General features: G+C 49.3%; 6 protein-coding genes across 8 annotated transcripts; 2 read left to right on the top strand and 4 right to left on the bottom strand.

The window, feature by feature from the left end:
• Nucleotides 1-4,234: 4,234 nt before the first annotated feature.
• LOC118508275 (rho GTPase-activating protein gacK-like) lies at nt 4,235-6,012 on the bottom strand. Its single transcript, XM_036047916.1, has 8 exons — nt 5,871-6,012; nt 5,766-5,801; nt 5,655-5,702; nt 5,538-5,570; nt 5,442-5,471; nt 5,336-5,374; nt 5,081-5,264; nt 4,235-5,000 (listed from the first exon to the last, which is right to left on the bottom strand). The coding sequence occupies exons 1-8, from the start codon at nt 5,931-5,933 to the stop codon at nt 4,444-4,446; spliced, it is 990 nt and encodes a 329-aa protein (XP_035903809.1). The 5' UTR covers nt 5,934-6,012; the 3' UTR covers nt 4,235-4,443.
• Nucleotides 6,013-6,145: 133 nt separating this feature from the next.
• LOC118508272 (adenosine 3'-phospho 5'-phosphosulfate transporter 1) lies at nt 6,146-8,522 on the bottom strand. Its single transcript, XM_036047913.1, has 2 exons — nt 8,042-8,522; nt 6,146-7,973 (listed from the first exon to the last, which is right to left on the bottom strand). Exons 1-2 carry the CDS (start codon nt 8,071-8,073, stop codon nt 6,569-6,571), a joined length of 1,437 nt encoding a protein of 478 aa, XP_035903806.1. The 5' UTR covers nt 8,074-8,522; the 3' UTR covers nt 6,146-6,568.
• Nucleotides 8,523-8,578: 56 nt separating this feature from the next.
• Nucleotides 8,579-10,749, top strand: LOC118508271 (probable glutamate--tRNA ligase, mitochondrial). The gene is made up of 3 exons (XM_036047912.1): nt 8,579-8,887; nt 8,952-10,136; nt 10,223-10,749. Exons 1-3 carry the CDS (start codon nt 8,689-8,691, stop codon nt 10,471-10,473), a joined length of 1,635 nt encoding a protein of 544 aa, XP_035903805.1. The 5' UTR covers nt 8,579-8,688; the 3' UTR covers nt 10,474-10,749.
• LOC118508273 (serine incorporator 1) lies at nt 10,488-12,946 on the bottom strand. 2 transcript variants are annotated; one of them, XM_036047914.1, is made up of 4 exons: nt 12,755-12,946; nt 11,517-12,528; nt 11,205-11,334; nt 10,488-11,124 (listed from the first exon to the last, which is right to left on the bottom strand). In XM_036047914.1, exons 1-4 carry the CDS (start codon nt 12,788-12,790, stop codon nt 10,980-10,982), a joined length of 1,323 nt encoding a protein of 440 aa, XP_035903807.1. In that variant the 5' UTR covers nt 12,791-12,946; the 3' UTR covers nt 10,488-10,979. The 2 variants fall into 2 exon arrangements, with proteins under 2 accessions (XP_035903807.1, XP_035903808.1); XM_036047915.1 differs by having other exon boundaries at nt 10,494-11,124; nt 11,205-11,325; nt 12,755-12,944.
• Nucleotides 12,947-13,178: 232 nt separating this feature from the next.
• Nucleotides 13,179-14,828, top strand: LOC118508270 (probable N-acetyltransferase san). The gene is made up of 2 exons (XM_036047911.1): nt 13,179-13,398; nt 13,505-14,828. Exons 1-2 carry the CDS (start codon nt 13,391-13,393, stop codon nt 14,226-14,228), a joined length of 732 nt encoding a protein of 243 aa, XP_035903804.1. The 5' UTR covers nt 13,179-13,390; the 3' UTR covers nt 14,229-14,828.
• Nucleotides 14,829-15,354: 526 nt separating this feature from the next.
• On the bottom strand, nt 15,355-21,851 carry LOC118508269 (hormone-sensitive lipase). 2 transcript variants are annotated; one of them, XM_036047910.1, is made up of 7 exons: nt 21,761-21,844; nt 19,296-21,607; nt 17,927-18,204; nt 17,712-17,849; nt 17,403-17,640; nt 17,208-17,333; nt 15,355-17,138 (listed from the first exon to the last, which is right to left on the bottom strand). In XM_036047910.1, exons 2-7 carry the CDS (start codon nt 21,015-21,017, stop codon nt 17,028-17,030), a joined length of 2,613 nt encoding a protein of 870 aa, XP_035903803.1. In that variant the 5' UTR covers nt 21,018-21,607; nt 21,761-21,844; the 3' UTR covers nt 15,355-17,027. The 2 variants fall into 2 exon arrangements, with proteins under 2 accessions (XP_035903803.1, XP_035903802.1); XM_036047909.1 differs by having other exon boundaries at nt 19,296-21,851.
• Between the last annotated feature and the right edge of the window lie 1,457 nt (nt 21,852-23,308).

Here is a 23,308-nt window from a genome sequence, read left to right as displayed (position 1 = left end):
AAAATATAAATTTCATTACGCCTAAATTTAGGCAATTAGCTGTAATTCACTTATTAAATCGAAATTTAAGGATTTCTTCAATAAAAATAATCAAACCTCAAGCAATAAAAATTTGAAATGATTTTCTCCTTCTCTCTTTTTTACCCTCTCTCATTCTCTGATGGAATTCTGTTTGGTGTAGGTTCATGCATTACCAGTTATAATAACCAATAACTAAATTTCTACTACGTTCTATGCTTGCTAAAAGTTTCCAATTTTCTCAGAAGCAATGTTTTACCACCGTTAACAGAAACTAAAAATAAAGCAATCAGCTACAAACAGTTCAATCCGTTATTGCCCAATCTTGGTCAGTGCTGTGCTGCTCACTGCAAAGTTCATACCGTTAACGCTTCTCCGCTCGCTTCCAGGAAGCAGTCACCTGATCCTGGCGGAGAGCAAAACATTAGAACAATTTTAATGAAAAACTTTTATCCCCTTTCCCCGTTTTCCAATCCACCACTCACCACGCACTATCACTGATCATTCGCTATTGTATGGAAGCTCTTTCCACTTACAATAAATGTTTTCTGTAATGTTACCTACCTACAAACAATCGGGCGCCTCCACCAATGTTCGTGCGTCCCTCCACCGTACACACACTTCCGAATGCAAATTGAAAACTATCCAACCACAACTTTTTTCCCTTCCACTAGACAGCGCAAAGAGATTTGAAAAGTTTCCTTTTCACCAACAACCATCGGCACCAGTGTTGGCCTTTTCTTTCTGTTTTCCACGGTTCCCGTCGCGCGCCACCATCCTTTCATTTTCGACATCTCAACTGTTGCACACTTTTGCTGCAAATGACGAACCTTTTCTTTTACATTCCGTGTGGAAAAAAGGGGTTCAAAAACAGCTACAAAAAATGCAGCCTGGCACACCAATCTGAGACACAAAACTAAACGACCATTCAGCTGGCAACAAACCGTGGTGGGATCGTTTTTTTTTTTTTCTTTCTTTCTGCCGAGCACCGAACCCTGCTGTGAATCCATCCAGCAGTCAGGATGTGAGTCAGTAAAACAATGGGTTGAATGGTGGCTTGCAATGGATAAAGCAGTGCCCATCATATCTAAAGAACTGGCCGTATCTATAGCCACGTCCACGTCCATGGACAGACGGGAGGGACCTGGGCGAGTGGGGCTAGCCGATCGGGACGCGTGCATCCGGTCGGCCGGCATCGAAGCATAACGGACCGAAAGTAGAGCAACATGCCGCGCACTTCCGGCCGTCGGTGGAATGCACGGTCGCCGATAGAGCATCACCACGCGAAGATGGCACCCGTCCTGCCCGTGCTAGACGACAATTTGAGACAATCTGCTCGGAAGATCGCAGCTCGTAAATTGCATGCTTTTACGAGTGCTTTTCCACCACCCGCACGGCTGTGGTGTGCAGTGGAGTAAAGCAGTAAAGACGCTAGTGCTGGCACATCGAAACGGACAAGGACAAGAGTGGGGAAAAAAAGTGGAGTTTGTTTCTATTTCACCCTGCACGAAAGGCGATCGTTCCGGCGCAATCAAGCGTATCGGGGAAATGGGAAAAAATTGATAGGAAATTAAGTTTATCCCAATCAATGCATGTCCGACGGGTCGGCTGGACAGTGAAGCCGACCGATCCGATGGAGGTACCGTCGTGCTTTAGTTTTTCATTGCACTTTGTTTTGCTATAAATTTTGCAGCCAGCCAGAAACGCTTTTAAAAGCTTAACTGCGCCATATAAAGAAAACGATTTTTCAGTAACACTTTTTCCTTACCAACCGCTGAAAAACACTCATAAAGTGCATTTTAATGTTGTCTTTTTCTATTCACCTCGCACAACAGAATCCTGCCTTCGATTGTTTTTCTCTGGCAGCGTGTGTAACAGACCTACGAACACTCGAGTACGCTGTCCCGTCTCCCTTAATTGCAACTATTAACATTCATCAGCTGCTTTTTGCTATCATTACCATTACCGTTGTGATTGCGGTACTTACCTGCACGATCCAGCAGCAGCAGCAGCACCAAACAAACGACACGGCACGAGTGTCGTTATTGTAGGTGGTTTTTATTTTCACGGCTCGATAGTAATCATCCACACCTAGCGTGAGGGTTCACTATCACGACGGTGGCCATAATTATGATGGCACGTGTGCACACTGCCATTCGTTTAAAGCAGTTAAATTTATATTTTTAATGCCGGTTTAAAGAAGCATCGCTTTAAATTATGAGATGAGAAGCGATCGTTTAAATTACTAGCGTTAATACCGTGCACGCCAGGAGCTGTTAATGCCGTGGTACAATGAGAGGGTGCGAGAAATCTGTCACGCTGAGGATCGTGGAATGGATTCACGGCTGGATTGATTTTCTTCTAGGCTGGCTGACTAGGTTTATGGCCACGCTAATTTAAATTAGAGCTTCCTTAAATCGAGTTGAAGATGCTCGTCAAGGCTTTAAATTCACTAACGGGAACGCATCACTGGCGAATTAAATAAACGAAGGTTATATTTTGAGGCGGTCCCGTAACCGAGGATAGCTCGGGGATAAATCCCTTCCAGAACGAAATCCTTTCCTGGACCCTTGAAGACACCGTCGATCATGGCTCTAGCCTACCAAACGACCAAATAATAACCATGTTTCCCAAGAAACCTCGACGTCCAAGTGGCCTCCAAGGGATCTCTTCATTCCAGTGACTTAGCTGTCAAGACACCTTATCGTAACAATGGGTCTAAGTCGTCCAAAAACCATGTCGTCCAAGTAGTCTCAGCTGCCAAGGAACCTCACTGCCCCAAGAACCTTTTCAGCTAAGTGGCTTCGGCTATCCAGAGATTTTTTTTGTTTCATTTATTTATAGAGGCTTTGAGTCTTAAAGACTTCATTCGCCTCTCTCCGGTATGAAGGTTACATGACTATTGTGGTTATGGCCAGCTAGTAACTAAGGACTATTCCAAGTGTGGCTCATAGAAAACTATTGCGGATTAAAACTAAATTTCTCTATAAAGGTTGCTGATGTGTAAAAATCGAATTAGGCGGTTTTGTTGTTGTTTGTCGGGTGAGAGAATGGTGGCTATGTCGCTATCTAGTTGACAGGTGTTTCGGTGTACAGTGTAACCATAGCAATCGGTGAGAATGTGGCGGACCGTGATGTCAACGCCACAGAGTGGAGCACTGGATTTTTCGAGGAGTTAGGAGTCGGTTAGGCGGGTGTGTCCGATGCGGAGACGGGATAGGACTCGTTGGTTGCGGCTGGAATCAGGATCATCCCATGGTGCTGTGTTGTGTTTGATCGTACGGAGTTTTGTAGAGAGGTCTAAGTTGTACCAGGTGGTGTTCCAATGTTGAGCGATTGCAGTGTTGATAAGGCGGATGGCGTCTCGGCGAGATAGGGAGTCGTGTGGTTCAGTTTGACGGAGCCGACCTCTGTTGGCCAGTCGGTCGGCTTTCTCGTTTCCTTGGATTCCGGAATGACCCGGAATCCAACAGAAGACTATTGCAGTACTGGTGAGGATGACATTCGGTATGTCGGTGCGTAGTCCTTCGTCAGCGGCAAGTCGGATGGCTAAAGCTTCGGCAGAAAAGATGGATGTGTGGTCAGGAAGTTTGATGACGCAGTTATCGAGGCTAGAATGGATCCCACAGCCGGCTGATTCACGATGGACGGAGCCGTCTGTAAAGATATATCCAGAGATCGTAGTCGTCCAAGGGACCTCGCCCCACAAGAAACCTCGTCGTCCATGTGACCCCCGTCGTCCAACAAGCCTCGTCCAAGAAATCTATTCATCAAAATGATTTGATCTATCGAGTGATGTAGTCGTGCAAAGATTCTCGCCATCCAAGGGACCTCGTCTAGTGGAAGACCTCACTCATCCAAGGAACCTCATGCTGGATATAACCACATCTATCAAGAGTCCTTGTCGTACAAAAGGCTTCGCCATCTACGCGGCCCTTTCGGCCTGCTGCACTGTGAGATTCACATAACCTAAGAAGTCCCAGTAAGTTGGAGGATAAAGGAGATTAAAGCTTCATTCCTAAACAACTTCCCAACTATAAAGTGGTCTACTTTATATCTTTTCTTCCCCGAAGAGAGAACCATTTGTGACGAAGGACAATAGCTTGTTCCTATTCCCCTGCAAGTACACAACACAGTAACGAATGCAATTAAACCAAACCCAAACCCCAAACTACCTTCATCGTCTCTGTGGCCCTTCGGTGGAGCGGGGAAATGGTTTAAAATGAATTGTTGTACTGGCTGCCATTTGAGCAAACCCCCATTTGCACAACCTACCCGTAGGTAGTACGGATTAAGGCGCTTTATTCGTCCCTTTCGCGTACATACAGACACGCAGCTGCATCTTCATCCCCCCCATGCGTGGTTATATGTAATAATCACTGGAACTCACCGCCAAGCACTCTCTTTCTTTTCATATCTCTTTCTCTACATTCTTTTTCTTTCTTTCGCCATTTTCCTGGTCTCGGGAGTAGTGCTGAGCGTGGTGGTGGTACTTTTGCGGACTCGTTTTTCCTTCTGTCTACCAGTTTTCGACCTACCGGGGGTGGGGGTGGTGGTGGTGGTTGTGGTGGTGGTGGTGGTTGTTGCCGCTTGTTTCAGGATTCTGCCATTTTTAACTTTTTTGGGTTTCTTTGTTTTACGCCTCGGTGGTACCGTTGTAGTGGTAGTCGTTGTAGAAGTGGTGGTCGAACGGGATATTTTAACGCGCCGCTTGGTAGGGGATTTTGCACTCGTTCGCATGGTGGATGATACAGGGGCGGGCGTCGTCAAGGATGTTGGTGCAACTGCCGATTCTTGCAGATTTTGGTTGCCGGTAATGCTCGGTGCCGGAGGTGGAATGATGACCGGAGGAAGCGGGACCATTAAATCCCCGTCGGAAGGTTGAATGGTAGCGATCTTCCCATCATTTAGCTGGGATACTGGGGTTCCTGTGTCGACTGCAAGCGGTTTCACCCAATTGTCACTTACCGATAAGTTGTTTGCTAAGGTATAGAATTGCGGTACAGATGATTATTGCATTAGACACCAACGGATAACGACGCGACGCCCATCCCGCACATACCGTTCATGTCCAGCGCCGAATAGTCCGGATAGCTCAGGTTGGCGTACCAACCGAGGCTGGACTCTTCGTAGTGAATGTCAGGCCACACAAACACAACATCGGTGGAACAGTTTGCACATTCAGGCGGTTCCATTGCTGGCATCAATGCCATCGGTTGCACCATTCCTCCGCCGTATGCAATTTGCTGCAAGGGGTAAGCGGAAACGCGTGCTCACTAGACTTCATTTGAGGTTGAAGATTTTCACATTGTCTCACCTGATTCATTCCACCCGTCCTCACTGCGACAGGTCCGACCTGAAGGAATAGGTGATTTCCATTAGCAAACTTGCCTTACACTTACAACTCTTATCTACAACCGTACCTGTAACGAAGCCGGTCGTGCCGTGGTACTCTGCAAGCAAGAAGTCAAGTGATTAAGCGTTTAAGTAGCTGATTGCTCAATTTTAAACACAATTACCTGGACCCTCAACGGTGCGGAAGCTTGTCCGGTCTTAAAGAACCAAAAAAGAAATAAACACACGAGAGAGTAACTTCAAGGCTTTCCGGTGATCGTTGGTGAGCTTTTGTAACTTACCGCAGTTCCTACTCTTTCGTAGTCTATAATAACTAACCGATGAGCTTTCTAAAAGCAGATGGATGCAGCGTTAACTTATGAAACGATTCTGAACACAATAACAATCATTACCTTCACCGGTTTGGGTGTTGTTTGTCCAGAGATTCCCTGCAAAAATTGTAAAATGCATATAAGGATTTACTTTCAAGCCACAAACTTCTCTTTCACTTCACGTACCTGAAGCAGCAAGCATATCGTTCCTATCTGTAACGTCCATAGCCATGCTTTGAGTCGTATCATGCTGTCGGCTGTTTGCTAGCTACTAATGTGCCGCACCACGATCGCTACACGTGGCTTTTAACGGTTTTGCGGGAGAAGCGCTATGTGCCTGTAGCGTTCCATTATAAATCGCTCAGCAGTTAAAATTATATTATCATTGTGCTAAACCATCGTTATCGGAGGTGTGACCAATTTACTCTTATTGATAAACTACGACGCTACGCAGAGTGAAATGATTTTTCGCACACGGTTAGCCATTTATTTCGTTTCGGGTATTTTATTACTACACAAACGCATAATGATCACGGATTCACAATCTATCGATCGTTACATTACTTTTTGTTTTGTTTTTGGTTAGCAACAAGCATTCAAGCGTATCGGGGTTTTGGGGGTTTTCTGCTTGCTTCGTTACTACTTGCTACCTGGCGCTACACTACATTGCCTCACCGTTAACACGTACCGGGGGTTCGATAAATAAAAACACATCTCTTAACTCCTAACATCTACCGCACACAGCTGACTGGCTGCTGTTGTCCTGGTTTGTAAAATTCTCCTCAACTTATGTCTGCGCTCCCTACCGAGACGAATGAACTAAATTCGAAAAATGCAACACAGATACTGCTTAAGCACGCGCGCCATCACGCCTATCACGTGCTCTAAACGTTGATGCGAGGTTTGCCGGTGCTGCCCCCACCGGCCACACTGGTTTGGTGCCGTTGTTTTATTGCCTTTAGCCGCTGGTTGCAGTACACCCGCAGGAAGATGGCGAGAAACACGATCAGCACACCGATCACGCCCAGGAACGAAATGCGGTGCTGATAGATCAGGCAGGACAGCAGAATGGCGATCGCCTGGCGCAGGGTCATGATGATGGTAAACGCGACCGCACCGAACGTGGCAATCGTGTAGAAGATGAACAGCTGCCCGATCGCGGACGAGATCGACAGCACGATGCAGTCGACCACAAACTTCGGATGATCGACGGCAAACACGAGCGAGCTGTAGAACCCGCCCTGCATCGCGAGCGACGCACCGGTGAACAGGGTGCTGAACAGATTCACCCCGCACATCATCTGTATCGAGGACATCGAGTACGACCGGAACAGTTCGCCCTGCCAGTTGGACGTGAAGCTGTCGAAGATCATGTAGAACGTCAGCAGCAGCACCCCGGTCAGCGTCGTCATTGCGGTCGATTTCGACTCGTCGGTCGAGCCGGTCAGGAAGAAGATCATACCGACGGAGATCATCGCCGCCGTCAGGTACTCGTAGAATTCGTACTTGTTGCGCGAAATGATTTTCCCCATTATCATCACCGGGATGATTTTGCACGATTTGGCCAACACCTGGGTGGGAAAGTTGACGAACTTGAGCGCCTCGTACTGGAACCAGGCGCTCATGATGTTGGAAAACGAAGCGTACGAGTACTTGTACAGCGGGGCGCGGTGGCGGAATTGGCGCTTCGCCACAAGATAGACGGCCGTTAGCATGAAACCGAGCACGCGGTTCGAGAACACCAGAAACTGGGAGTCTTTGAAGTGGGATTTCCGTTTCTCCGGTCCTTCGTACTCTTGCGTCATAATTTTCTCCTGCAGCACGCCCCAGGTAAGGTACGAACCCATCAGACCGACCAGACAGTACCCGAGCAGCACACATTCCTGGGCCGTGGTGCGTTTGCTAGCCGCTCCCTTCCCACCACCACCACCGACCTGTCCGTCCAGCGGCCGTTCCAAACTGTCTGGGCCGGATCCGGCAAAGCAAAACTTTACCAGCCCGGACAGATGCGATCGTTCCGAGCGTTCCATGTACTTGGTGCGCTTCGCATACTTGTAGATCAACACGCCGGGCACGAAAATGCACAGATAGCCGAACAGGTTCACCATCAACCGGAGCAGCCATGAATATTCTTTCGATTTCTGATCGATCAGCTGGCTGAGGGACGGTTCGGGCTTTGGTTCGCTCGCTTCGGCTGCGGGCGGAACGGGCAGCGCTCCATCGCTGAGCGTTTCGTGCAGAATTTGTGACACTAATCGAACGATCGTGATCGTTACGATTATGATAAACCTAGAAGCGTAATGTGCCGGGGTGTTAGTGCTTCGAAGTGGAACGGTGATGAGCGCGACCGTACTTACAAAATGATTATGTCTGGCACGTAGTTCCTCATTGTGTAGTTCGCTTGCGACTGAAGGACGGCTCGTGACGGGACAGACACTTACAGACGCATCGATTGTACTCTGTGCCGCGTGTGCGATGAAATACGAACAACAATTCCGTTGTTCTGTGGTGCGGGGTGCTTACTTATAATAAAGGTAGGGGCCAAACTATACGCTGCTATCTTTGGAATGGTACGTTGCCAAAGACACACACACACGCACTCGCGGGAAACGCGGGAAATTCCTTCCAAACTTCCACCAGTGTTTGTGTATGTGTGTGCGTGTGTGCGTTTCCTGTTTAACACAGTGGCCGTTTTGGGTTGGGAACTCCGCGCCACATGCTTGTTACGGCGAACGATGCAATTTTCCTGCCTACTATTGCAACACGAAAATAGCCAACAAGGCTCCAAGGAAAACACCACCGCTCGTCCGTCGGGTGACAGCAGAAACAGCTGACCTTTGACAGTTTGCCGTTTGACAGCTCTCGCTCGCTGCGCACGCTGTTTGTTGTTTATTTGGGTTGAAACGTCAAACGCGCGAACTGAGCGCAAATCAAAACAAGGAATTTCATCACTATCACAGCACCAAACCGCCGACCACGGCTATGACCGTGTTGTAGTGCCGAGATGAACGTAATTTCTGGTTCGCTGCGGAAAACGAGTCTTCCAGTAGGGTTGCTTTCGTCGCTTAGGACATCGTCGGTGGGCTGTGTGCGATTTTGTTGTGATAAACCGTCCAGCGGTGCGGGAAACCCGTCGGTCAGTGGAAAAGCCAGTGGCAGCAATGAGCAGGAAGTGCGCGTTCGTTTCGCTCCCAGTCCAACAGGTATTGGTAGACTGTAGTTCGTATACCAAATAGAGGTTTATGCCTACGTAACCCTTTCTTGTAGGACATATGCACTTGGGAGGGCTGCGAACGGCGCTGTACAACTATCTCTACGCAAAGGCACACGGTGGAAAGTTCGTATTGCGCATCGAAGACACCGACCGGGAACGGTTCGTCGAGGGGGCAGCGGAGAAGCTGTACGCCGATTTGAAATGGGCCGGTGTCGAACCGGACGAGGACCCGTACAAGGGCGGTCCGCACGGTCCGTACACGCAAAGCCAACGGTACGAAATTTACAAGCGTGAGGTGAAAAAGCTCATGGAGGACGGTCGGGCGTACTATTGCTTCTGTACCGAGCGCCGGTTGGAGCTGCTGCGCAAGGAGGCGCTCCGGCTGCGCCAGGTCCCGAAGTACGACAACAAATGTCGCCACCTCACGCCGGGCCAGATTGCGGAACGTTTAGCGAGGAACGACAAGTTTTGCATCCGCTTCCGCCTAGACTCGAAGGGGGATGAGTTTAACGATCTCATTTTCGGTAAGATCGTGTACTTCATCGCACAGCAGGAAGGTGACCCGGTAATCATCAAATCGGACGGCTACCCGACGTACCACTTTGCGAACGTGGTGGACGATCACTACATGAAGATAACGCACGTCCTGCGGGGCGTTGAATGGCAAATATCGACCCCGAAGCACATACAGCTGTTCCACGCGTTCGGTTGGCGTCCGCCCCAGTACGCCCATCTGCCGCTGATCATGAACCCGAACGGGTCGAAGCTCAGCAAACGGCAGGGCGACGTCCAGCTGGAACACTATCGCAACAATGGCGTCTTTCCGCAGGCACTGCTAAACTACATCACGCAAAGTGGCGGTGGTTTCGGGCGGGAGCTGCTGGACATCGATGCACCGCAGATGACCGATCTGATACGACAGTTTGATCTGAAGAAAATTAACGCCCACTCTAGTCGCCTCAATCCGGAACTGTTGAAGCATTTCAATCGGGCGGAAATTCGGCACAAGCTCGAAAACGACCCGGAAGCGGCCGAACGGATCGTGCGCGACGTGACGGAGATGGTACGGAAAGAGTTCTCGAGGGACGTGAAAAATCTGCAGCTCAACCCGGAACACGTGCGGGACGTGCTCGGTTGGTCGCTGCCACGGATAGATTCGCTACAGGATCTCGTCAAAAGCAAGCTTTCCTTCCTGTGGGTGTTGCCCAAATCGAACAACGAGCAAATCGTCGACTCTGGTAAAGGGGCTTTGCACGCTTAAAATGTGCTTAAAAACTGGCACGATTGCACTGATACTTATACTGCTCTCGCTCGCTTCTTTCAGATGTGTTAGCCGTGCTGGCAAAGAACCTTGCGACCGAGGAGGACGTGCCCGAGTTTAGCAAATCCGAACTGAGCCGATTTATAAAGGCGTTTGCCGAACGGAACCATCTTGCATTTGAGAAGCTGATGAAAGCGTTACGATCGGGGCTGAGCGGACTGCAGGAAGGTCCCTCCGTGCCGGAAATGATGGAAATACTCGGCCGGGAGAAAACGGTCGAACGGATCGAGCTAGCCGCCGGTAGACAGAAATAGGATAGCCTCCGGGATTTTTGTCGGTTTCCAACGAGTTTCACTAGAGTTTTTGTTTTATTGATGGGTTAAAAGTCTACGCCACACGTATAGCTTCGTACAGCGCGTTCGATAAATGTATGATACACTTCCACACACACACACACACACGCTTTCGTACGCACCTAAACGGACACAGACTGGTCGGGGCTGCGTGGCGCCATGAACGCAATGGAAAATGTATGAACCAAATGTTGCGGAAAACACAGAAATATAGAATTAATGTTAGTTGAAAGTTGATCTAGCGATGGATTGTTTTGTTCGTTACTTCTAATTCCTTTTTTTTCGCATCAAGAAGATACCCTATCTCGTCGTCCTATTCCCGAGTCCATTCCTCGCCTAAAGGTTATTCATATCACATTTAATGCATGCAAAAACATAAAGATTCTTACGTTCTACTAAAAAAAAAGGAAGGGTAGATTGAGTTTTGTAATAATGTTGGAACTAGCGTACAGTGATTCGCGATTAGCTTAGTTGAATTCGAAGTCACGGTCGGTAAGTACCAAGGGTGCGACCAACGTCCATCCGTACAGTGTAACGCACATCCAGCTGGAGACCATCTTCACCCACATGGAAGCAGCATTCGCGTTCATAGTGTCGAGGGAAGAATTGGGTCTAGAGAAAGGTACCAAAAAAACGTATGTCAGGGCTATCGGAAACGGGGGAGGGAATCGAAAGAAGCTGCCAATACTTACTGATACCAGTTGGTAAGCGTCATCATCACGTACAGGGTGGCCGTTATGAAAACAACGTGGAACAGCGACCAATTGTAGGCGACGGCAGTCGATTCGTTGTCGCGTACCGATCCATCTTCAGCTGTAAGACCTTGTTTCGGTTAGATAAATGTGTTCAGCGTGGCAGTGGTAAAACATCCATAAATGGGTGCATAAAAGTCAAAAGAGTCGGAGGAAAAGGTTGGTGTTAGTATGTGGCTTGCAGCAGAAGACAACCAACGAAGGTTAGGTGATAGAGATTTAAAAATAAATCGTTAAAAATCCGATTCCCACCTTGCTCTTCTATATCGGACTTCGAAACGTTGCTGGCCGAGCGCAGTGAAGAGTACAGGATGCACAGCAACCAGATGACCAGCCCGACGATGCTCGTTTTGTCGAAGTGCACCTTGCTCGATTTTTCCCCGATGATGCCCAGAAAGCCGGGGTTACATTCGGCGTCCGGATTGTTAGCGATGGCCGACCAGGTCAGGTAGATCGTGTAAAGCGTCACCACGGAGCTCTGCAACAGTCCCGAGTACTGCTGAGCTTCCTGCACGCTCTCCGTGATCGATAGAATGCTCACAGCGATGCACAGAATCAGATTGAAGCTGATGAAGAATTTGTTCAACGCACAATCGTGCGACTGGGTGTAGTACACGAACAGCAGCACAACACCGGTCAGCGCTAGCACGTACTGTATCCCGGTGGCGCAGCAAAGAGCCGCAAGCCATCCGCGCGATTCGGTTTGATTGTAATTGTCCTTCCAAAGCACGGCCCAGTTATGCGCAAAGTCAATGATGTACACCAGCTGCACCAAAATGAAGGCGAACCCTCCGATCATACCGATCCACATCCAGGTCGAAGCGAACCCGGCCTCCGGTATGAAGAACGCTCCGATCGCAATACCGATCACGATCAGGAACTTGATGCCCCAGAAGCCGTTCTGCAGCGCAGCACGTTTATCCTTGGACGAACGGACCCCAATCATCATGACTGCCCACAACGCGAAGAAGCAAACGAGCGCAAAGCAGATACGATACACGGCCAGATAGCCCACGGCCGAGCTACAGTCAATCGTTTCCCCACCGGGTAGAATGTTCGATACGCTCGACGTGGAGTTCGCACAGAATGGTACCTTCTGCAGAAAATCTTGCAACCCGGGCGCTAACATAATAGCCCCCACGATGGCACCGAGCACTAGCATCAGTGCGTACATGAACCGGGTGGCGGCCGAGTTTGACTGCAGCGAGGACGGGCATAGCGAGCAGCACAGCGAACAGGCCGTTCCCGTGCAGCAGCATGCCAGCTGGAGGAAGAAAACCGAGAACAGAGATAAAGAGGTTCTTAATGTCTCTCTATTTACGATGATTCATCGCTTCCGAAACATTGTACTGATGCGCTAATCAAATTACGGAAGAAAGACACTTTTTTTCTGTGTCGGCCTTGGGAAGCCACAGCAACCACAACAACAACAAAACACCAGCAAAAATCGATACGGAAGCAGAGTCCATTGCGACATTACTCATACTCACACTGGTCATTGGAATGAGTCCCAAAACGGCTCCCATTTTGAACCCTTTAGCTTTTCACCGGTTCGTTACAGTAAGGGCACTAACTTTTCCGATAAAACTAGCACAAAAAGTAGTAATTACGGTGCTTTTTCCTTCAGCCCCAAACAAACAGTCTCTTCTCCGTCTCGAAGTTGCGCACAGAATAACAAAGAGCCGTGACAGTTCTTAGCTAGGAGCTACACTATGGAGAAGGTCGCATGAAAACAAAAGGTGCGTTTATGTAATGGTTAACCCGTTTTTTGATTTGTTGTTTAGTTTATATTTGATCCGGGATAAAAGAACAACGATTTTCATTAATTTCGACGAAAAAACATTAGTTTTGATACAACAAATTTAAATAGCGCATTTCGGTTTTGTTTAACCGCGGGCTAACAATTTTGACAGATGGGCCAAAAACGTCAACCACACTGACAGCTACCAATTTTGCTTTTGTGCTAATCGGGCCGAACAAAAAAAGAAAAACTCCGAGCAAAGGAAAATAGTCCGTGCCAGTTCTTGGCTCTAAATCTTCACTGTCACCGTCGTTGCAGGAGCGTGTCCTCGCTGTCCGCTGTACAGTTTGCCGCCTGTTCGGTTTCTACTTGCGCAAGATCAATTATGACTCGGTAAGTGTCGGATCTGGCCCGCCACGGGCAACGATCCCAGACCGCCTTCAGCACATCTAACCTCAACCTCGTGTATGTGTGTCGGGTTACCCGTTTTCCCCATCAGGCTAACCCGTGAAACTCAGGCCCGGGCCAACATTGAGCTGGGCGACGTAACGCACCATAATCTGAAGCAGCTGAAAAAGATCAACACGGTCGTGCTGCCGGTATCGTACAACGATAAATTCTACCTGGACGTGCTGGAATCGGGCGAGCTGGCTAAGCTCGCGTACTACAACGATGTCGTGGTCGGTGCCGTCTGCTCCCGCATCGATACGTCGGAAAACATGCGCCGGCTGTACATCATGACGCTCGGGTGCCTTTACCCTTACCGGCGGCTCGGCATCGGTACCGTGATGGTGCAGCACATCCTGAACTGTGTCGAGCGGGACGGTAACTTTGACAGCATATTCCTGCACGTGAAGGTGGACAACAAGGGTGCGATCGAGTTTTACAAACGGTTCGGGTTCGAAATAGTCGAAACGAAACAGCACTACTACAAACGGATCGAACCGGCCGATGCGCACGTGCTGCAGAAAACGCTCACGAAGAAGGCGGCGGTGGCGGCCGCCGCAGCGAACAGCAATCCCTCGCACCATCATCACCACAGTTCCGAAGCGGAGGAACACCACCGTCAGCATGAGGTTGGCAATGGGGAGAGCCACGAGACGCCGGCCGACGGTGCCGCTGCCCGGGATGCGGCGGCCAACGCGAACGTTAACAACAATCATTCGAGCATTCAAAACTCGACCACACAACAAACGCCGCAAGCAGCGGAAAAGAACCGATAAAGCGTCGGGACGGTGGTGGTTAACGTCTCGCGAGAACCATTTGTCCCCCGTGTCCTTCAGCGCCGGCCGCGTATGGAAATCATCGAACTTGTGTGTGTGTGTGGCGTTACCATGAGATGTCCTTTCGCGCGCTGGTCGATGATGGTGATGATGATGATGCTGAGTGTCACGCTATTCGGATAGCGGATTCGTTCTATTTGTTAAATTGTACATGCAACGATCTTTGCTACGAAAGAGAGCTTCATTTGCCCCACCCAAATCATCCTTCCCAGTTCCATCCATCCAACCCTGTTACGCCCTGTGTTCTTTCTCGTGTACCGCCTGTTTCGGTTTTCCCCGGTGTTGAAAGTTGTTTATATGAGTGTGCGCGCGTGTGTGTATGTCCGTCTCCGATAAACTCGAGTTCCTGTTCCCCACCCTCCGCTTACGTGAGCGACTTGGTTTGTGTTTCTGTTGTAGCACTCATCTTAAGTAGTTAAGCGAAATAGTAACGTAACGATTGCCCCCGGAACCACAAAGTGAACGCAAAAACACATCTAAACGAACCTTACTTTAGGACGAATAAAGTTTATCACTTTAACGTACAGTGATCGTAGTGAATGGTGTTTTGTTCCCGTTTTGTATGGCGTCGTTTGACGAACAAAGGCACCTGAAAATAGATCTCCACTAGCTACCGGTAGTAGATTCAGGTTCAGCTTGCAGATCTCGTTGTAGCAAGTGCCAAGTGTGCCGCGGTCCGGAGCCGCTTCCAATCAGATAGACCACGTGTTGATTAGCCGGTGACGACAGTCGAGCTTGTTGAACGTCGAAACGGATCACGTAGACGTACCAGGAAATAGTAGATCGCCGAAGTAACTTCAGACCTAAGGTGATCTGCTGTCGGAATAAGGATGGGGATTTGGTCAGCTACCAGCCAGAGGTCCTCTTGCGATGGGCTCAGTATCTTGATGCATTGCTAAATGATCAGGCCAACGAACAGCTAGAGGGGCTCCACTAGCAGCTACGATATGGCATAGTCATCATTTGGTTAGAGGCTCTCCTATATAGCAGAAGCCTAACAATCGAGGATCTAGCCAGAGGCACAGAACCTGTACTTCGGATAAAAAAAATCTATAAACAGCGCTGCTTTCCGTTGAGAAAATACATTAAATGTATATATATATATTTCGCACAAAATGTAGGTACCTCTTTTCTCGCTTACAATCCACTGAAAATTGAGTATTGTTTTTCCCACCGCGGCTTTTCCTTTATAACAATTATGTTCTGTGAGTCACGTCACGTACCCAACGATGGTGGTGCCCAGCAATTTGAAAATAGTTTTACAATACATATTACGAGCTGAAAAAAACGATCCGTTTTGTTAATGTAAGAAGTAGATAGTACAGATAAACACATTAGCTCTTTCCTTATCCCTGCATTCGCACAAAATACTAGCCTTAAAGAGTTTTCTTGTACAAGATTCAGCTTTCCTTTCCACTGTGTGTGTGTGTTGTATTCTTAATACGAGCAAAATAGTGATTGTTTAATCTATAGTAATTGCCATCCAATAGACGCCAGAATGTGTTACACCCGGGGCGCAGGTACGGAAAAATCCAGTCTTTCGAACCAAATCTATTGCACTGATTGTGATTGAAGAAAGCCCGTAACGGATACAATGAACATTGGACTTGGTGTACGATCGATTAGTATTAACTTGCAACGACGATGACGGCGTGGTGGTAACAACAAGATAACGGCGCCAACACGCGGGGCTTACATGCTATCCTAACAAGCTAATTGTTACTGTGTGTGGGGCCATACGATGAGTTTGGTTTTGTTTCGCGACACCTTAAGAAATTCGCGCAATGCGCCCGTTTTACGCGGAGTGCAACAGAGCTAGTACAGGGTTTCTCAGGCCAGTTCAACATTGCGGGACAGCACATATCAACAGCATAAAACGCTAATTCGACATCGTACATCGTTCCCAACTCACCAGTGGAAGGTTTATTCGGCGCAGTTCGATGTCGAATAAGCGTTTAAGGCTGTTTGAAATATAGTGTTACAATGTTAAGCTGGCCTGAGTAACCCTGCAGTGGTAGCGAACGAAAAACAAGATTCTATTGCAGGCAACAATTTAACGGAAACACTTAAACTCTACACCCAAGCACCAAAATCGGTGGTTCTTTGCCTACGCTTACAATCCCTTTCCCTTAACAAAACGGTAATATCGGCTAGCGCTGATTCAGTTGTGGGTAAGCGATCGAATCGACGCTTGTACGCTTTTCTCGAACTATCCTAGCTTTGGTAAGCGCAAAGTCAAGGCAGACAGAATAAATGGTCGCACGTTCCCTCGCATTAGAAAGGGGTGATGCGTTCCGTTTGGTGCTGATTGCAAAAATGTGCAACAATCATAGTAGTAAAGCTGCATCGCCGCGTAAAAAACAAGGACCGATGCAACCTGTACGCGAGGGACGATGAGAAAGGCCAATCGGTTTGCGCGCTACCAATATGCTTTAAAAGGACGTTTGGCGCGGACGTTATCCCTCCCCCCACCCGCTGTTTTACTGCTAATTGTAGAGCCATGCCCTTTTTTTTGTTGGACCAACCCTTTCTGCTGGACGTTTCGGGTTCGCCAGGGGATCACAAGCTGTTGTTTGTTCCGTCTATCTTGCTGCAGCACAACGGGGTCTAGCGTCTTTCGCGTGGTTTGGTTCCAACATTTGGCTGAGCAAAAACGAACGTCTCCATCAGTCAACGGCCACCACGACCGTAGCAAAAGCAGGGCCACAGCGTGCGGCAGCACCGTTACCAACATGTTCGCTAACAGCAGCCCTGCTTGGTGCCCGGATCGTCCAGCGTGGTCGGTATTTCGAGCAGCTCGGCAATGCGCTGCACGCACAGCTTCGAACCCTCGTGTGCCTCTTTGGAGATCTGAAACATTGCGTTCGAAGAGCTGGTTAACCACGAGCGGGATCGGGACGAACCCGGCTCGATACTTACGGTGGCAAAGTTCAGGAAGCCATGCGGCAACCCGGGCAGAATATCAAGCGAAACGGACCGGTTTAAGCTCTTCAGTCTTTTGGCAAACATCACACAGTCATCCAGACACGGATCCAGCACGACGGTCTGTTGGGGGAAGCAGATTTAGCGAATAAGTATCGGTGTGGGGGAATCCACAAAGGAGCAGACACGCACTAAAATCTTGGTTGGTGGAAATTGACTCAACACCGCATCGGACGCCCAGTACGGCGATAGGTGGGAATCTTTCGGCACGTGAAAAATAAACTCATCGGACGGGCTGCGGGCGATCAGCGCGTCCAGGTTCGTCTGCAGCTCGTTCTGTGAACCGCCGCCAGCGATCGGCTTCGAGGCCGTTATGCTGGTGAACGTGTTCGATACTTTGCTCACAAAGTTGCTCGCCGCTGTCGTCACCCTGTCAGCAGAACGGAGCGTTAGTTCGGTAGGCAAGGGTCGCAGGAGGCCCACTTTGCTTGCACATCTTACCGTTCCTGTAGATTCTGTACGCTTATCGCTTCCCGGCCAATATCCAGCACAATGTTCTCCTCCGACTGCGAGCGAGACACGGGACGAAGGATCGGTTCCAGCTCACCAGCGGCATTGGTGGTCGTGTCGAGGACGTAGCTGCGGGTGGGAGCGAAAATTAATATTATCATTCCATTCCGTGCAACTCCCCCCACCCTCTCTAAACTCTAACGAACCTATTGATAAAGTTGGAAACGTTCTGGTTCGTGTTTTGCTCCGAGCTAAGGTCGCTCGGCATATCCATGTCCAAATCGTCCACCACGGTCACGTTGCTGCGCTCCGTATTCAAATTGACCTGCTGCAGCGTGATGGGCTGCGAGTCTTCCTCCAGCGACGTGATGGTGTTGCTCTCGTCCGGGCTGATGATGTCGATAGTGTTCCCGAGCGATTGGCTCTTGAGCGCCAGCGTATCGCTAGCCGTGTCGCTTACCGGGCTGAGATGCTGATGCTGAAGCTGTAACGAATGGCGAACCGTATTGGCGATTCCTTTTAATTCCTAGCTTTTTTGCTCAAGAAACCTCTCACAAGGACAAACGGGCGATAACGCGCTTGATTACGACATTCTCCGCTCTTAAGAATCATCCCCAGCAAGATGAAGAACGCGGCCCGTGTTACATCACTCGCACCTTCCCGAAGAGAATGGGGCGCAAGGAAGTTATTGATTTCCCCAAAATAACATCAAATTACTGTTCCCATTTCAGGCATCCGGTGAAGGATATTTGACGTCACACACACACACGCGCGCGGCCAGCGCACAGTGATTCAGAGCATCTGGATTCGCCATTCCGCTTGTGCTCGATGATTCAATCGCACTTTGAAGCACTTTATCAGCCGAATGCGCGGAAAATGGGAACCTTGCCTGTCTTGTGAGTGGTAGCAATCAGGGCGGGGGGGGACTACGCAGGTCAAAGAATCAGGAAGGAATTCGCTCAGATTAGTACGGACGGTTAAGCCCAACATGCGGCGGTACTACTTATCGGTGGTTCAACTGACCTTAAGGTTAGCAGAAGAGGATCTCTGCGAATGCGGCCGTTGTTTGTGTGCCTTCTAATGTACTATTTTCATGTCAATTTGGTCTGGGAAGAGAGATCCGAAGTGTATGGGGCTTTTTCCCTTTATCCTTCCCTTCTAGAAACCAATGAAGCAATCAATGATCACAGTTGATCCACAAAATTGCAGAGATCACAGTCTTGCATCTGTTATCGGGCGGACTGATCTTGGATCGATATGGTATGAGGTGGCTTAGCCGGGCTAAGAACCTTGAAGAATCAGTCAAAGAGTCAGCACCAACCAAGCAATATAGATGTTGAGTTACGCGCTACGGATAATGGGACTGTCAAGAACCCCAGACCCAGTCTTCACATACGCATCAGAGATATCGGCCATAACAAAAACTTCTTAGATTTTGGCAGTAACATGTCCTGCTGATCATGCCCTCATGTCTATCATCCTTCAATTGGATAGGTCACGCCATGAGAGTGACACCAAACGACCCAGCCTTTTCAATTGCGATATTAAATCTTCCTCCCGCCAAGCACAACCTACCTGTACCGTGTTGGCGCTGTTCAGCTGCTCCCACATCGAGTTATCATCACCCGAATCGGACCGATCCGGTGTTTTGCTGTCCTGCTCATCCTTTCTCTCACTGCCCGGCACCATTACGGCCACATTATTGTTGCGCATCTGCTGCCCGGCATTTACGATCGCTTGCCGCTGCTCGTGACGCTTCCGGTTTTCTTCCAACACCTCCAAACTGGGACACGCGTACGCCTTCAGACAGCGCATCATAAAGCCGAACGGAAGCAGCGGATCCATCAGGCAGAGCATCCGTGCCGGGCTCGGTACGAAGCTGATCAGCACCGGACAGTACGCGATAAAGATCCCGTCCGGACGCCGGATGCCCAGCTCGATCGCTTTCATCGCGCAGCCCAGGTTAAGATTAGCGCCGGCCGAATCGCCAGCCAGTATGATCCGTTCGCCCGTCGTCCCCAGCAGCTCGCAGTTGCGCAGTGCCCAGCAGTACGCGTAAAACACTTCCTCCAGCGCACGCGGAAACGGTGCTTCCGGTGCGAGACTGTAATCGATCGACAGGATCGGTACGTTCAGCGTGACGGCCCATTCGCGCAGGTACGATTCGTGTGACTTCGAGCTCTGGGCCACAAAGCCACCACCGTGACAGTGGAACAGCAGGCCGCGCGACGCCGGATAGATGGTGCTCCGCTGCGAGTTGCTTCGCTCGCCAATCATGCCCTTCCGCTTGACGGCCGATATGAGCCGCGCCTTGATGGGGGCCGCTCCCCCGTGGCTCTTCGGGATGGGTATGTCCACGAAGGTGTCTTCCTCCGCCGATCCACCGCCCAGCTTCAGCTGTATCGGTTCCGGCGGGATCGTTATCACCCGGTTCACCTTCACCTTGAAGCCGACGATCGATGGCAGCGAGTGCATCATCTCCGATTCGGCCAAAAACCAGAACGCTTTGCAAAAGTCCACATTGGAGTTTTGCGAAATGTTCACGATTCGCCGGGCGCGCAGCTCCGGATCGAGCATGTACTTGGTGCTCGTGTACATCAGGCTGGTCGCTTTCGAGATGCGACCGCCCTCCGAGTAGTAACCCTCGGAGAATCCCGCCATGCCGATCGAGATGAACTTGAGCAGCGGTTTAATGGAATCGCAAAACTGAAACCCCAGACACCGCCCGTAAAAGCAGTACTGATTAATAATGCCACCGTGGGCAAACAGTTCCTCGACCGAGTGCGATTCGTCCGGGAAAAGGTCGCCCGACTCGCGGGTCCATTCGCGCAACGTTTGCGCGTGCTGCAGGCAGGTGCAGAGGCTCGCCATCAGATGGTTGTACGCTTCGACCTCCTTCACGTACAGCGCCTTCCGGAAGAGAATCGTGCTGCGGTTTTCCATCACGTAGCGGGCCAGCTTGAGCGCCGTCTTCACGCAACACTCCACCACGTACAGGAAGCTACGGAACCCGTTGCCCGGTACGGTCGGATCGAAGTCATACTCGTGCATGAAACCCTGCACCGTCCGGACGAGCGGTTTGGCCATCTCGATGTGATCGATCAGCCCGACGAATGCGCCGTGCAGCCGTAAACCGGTTTCCGTTTCATCACTCTCGAAGTACGTGATGTTGTTGCGGCACAGATCGATCAGCGTGTCGAACAGCATCAAGCTCTGTTGCTCCTCGGAACAAGTGGCGCCACTTGTTAGCGGGACGACACATTCCGGTTCCTGTTGCTGCTGTTGTTGCTGTTCCATTGTGTTTCGGATGGTGACGAACGGTGACGAAGGATGACGAGCACGTTGTAATCTTTCCCTACGCGCGGCTGGCACACGACTGAATGCAAATACAATTCCAGCAACGGTCCGCACTGCGGCTTATCATTATCGTGTCGCCCCGAGGGTGCGTGCAGACGGTGCAGCGGTGGCGGACCGGCGGGCACGTTTTATTCTGTTAGGGTTCAGTGCGCCGCTGGACTTTGCCTTCCCGGATGAGCGTAATTCCCAGCACGATTCGTCTACTGTGTCGGAGCTGGTACGAAGCGAAGCAACCGATGGCGATGACTCGATTGCACTGGCACAAACACTTCTCGAACGGTGCGCTGTTGCATCAGTGACGAGTGCACCTGTACTGCACCTTGCATTCCAACGTCATGCGTGTGTGTGCATCGGGCAAAACCGAGGAAAACACGTCACGTTTTCCGCCTCACCGATCACGAGACACCCAGCGATGAAAATGCGATAAGAACCTACACACACAGAAACACACCCGGGAACCGTTCTTTTTTCCTGGTTTCCTTTGAAGGTTTTCCTTCTATTTCGACACGATCACAGCACAGCAATATTATCTACATTGATCACACACAGCAAAACATAAGAAAAAAACAACACAGACACAGATAATTCCTAATACGTCTTCACAAGACGGTTCCTTTGAGATTCCATCACTGGAGTAAGGGTATTTTTCAACAGATTATGTTACGGAATGTGTGATTACAAACTTTCACTGGCACACGAAACCGATTAAACAACCGAACGGAGCAGGAAAGCGGAGAACTGTGAAAAACTGTTTTCGTTTTAATGATAACAAGAACAATAAAAACAACACAAACACGCTGGCCAGCTGTCAACCGGTTTCGAACGGAGAACAGAGCGAGACGGCTAGAGTTTCGAAGCAACCGTGATATTCGAAAATTGGTTCGAACAGGCAGTAATGTTCGAATTACAACGAGGAAATTTGAAAAAGACGTTAGAAGGTGTTTGAGCAGGGCTTTTGGGAACTTCTGAACGATTTTGATAAATTTACTTTTAATGGTAATGATAGGTTGCAAAGAATAAAGTCTTTGTCCTGACGAAAGTAAGCGTAGCCATTTCATCCTGATAAATCAGCTTCAAACTGCAATCTCTTGGTAGAAAAAAAAAATCCTTAGAGGCTCCAATACTCCTATAAAAGCTAAAGAATTGATATTGACTCTGATTGTAGCATCTGAAGCTTCTTTAAGCTATTTCTGAACTCCAAACCCCATTTTACTGCCAACCAAAAGCGACAGGTTATCGTGTCGGCCAGGTATAGACTATTTCTGTCGTGAAATCTCGAGGAAGTAAAAATTATTTTTAATAGTTTTAGAGTACGGTTTGAGCCTCTCAACGTGCTAAAAATAAATCGCCCATAAACCGTTCCGATACACAGTCACCACGTAAGCGTTTTACGAAGCCGAAAGCTTTCGTCCTTTTGCTAAGATGCTATCGGCGGAAAAATTGGCCACCACTTCAAGGGCCAACCCGAGAAGGCTGGGGAGGCGAAAATAAAAACCACACTGGACTGAAAATAAAAACTCGAAAGCTTTAAGCGAGTGGTTTATATCGTGATTTACGGCAATATTATTCGTCCGATATTGTGTTATTTTTATTGGTTCCAACGCCCCCCAAAAAAAGCTCCAAAAACAGCTGAGCGACACCAAGAAGAAAAAAATCCGGTCTGGTCTAATGTGTGCTCTTTCTCACCACGAAATAAAAGTCGCTCAAGCTATTCGTTCTCACTAGTCCACTGTATCGGTATGTAGTTCTAGTCGCTCCATCTCTACTGCGAGTCTCCACCGTCGGATCTCCTCTTTTTTTTGCGTTTTTCCTACCTCGTCGCTCCAATGCCAACCGGCTTGCGGTAGGGAAAGTTTTGGACGGTTGTTCCGGTGTCCTCGAACAATGCCAACTTTGTCATCGATTTTCATCCGACCGGCCGCATAAGCCGGCCCCGAGCGACAGTGTTTTCTTTTTGACAATAAAATGTACTACTCCATTGGTCCTCGCGGTGCGTTTGCGTTACATTCGGGCTTTGGGCATGGTTTTGCACTCCCGTCAGCTGGCCCTGAAGTATGGGACCATTAAACGTAACAAAAATCAATGCAAAACGATTGTCCTTCAGTGCGGGCCGACAGTCCGCAAGCCTCGAATTATGATTGGGTCTGGCGCCAGGTAGTGGCGATACAATCTCTGGTTGTGTTATTTTTGGGACAAAGACTCGAGGTCTTTAGTCCGTAATGAACTTCACT

This window comes from Anopheles stephensi, chromosome 2 (assembly GCF_013141755.1).
Source record: "Anopheles stephensi strain Indian chromosome 2, UCI_ANSTEP_V1.0, whole genome shotgun sequence".
Classification (NCBI taxonomy): domain Eukaryota; kingdom Metazoa; phylum Arthropoda; class Insecta; order Diptera; family Culicidae; genus Anopheles; species Anopheles stephensi.
The sequence above is the reverse complement of the archived record's forward strand: the minus strand, read 5'-3'. Positions and strand labels throughout refer to the sequence as shown.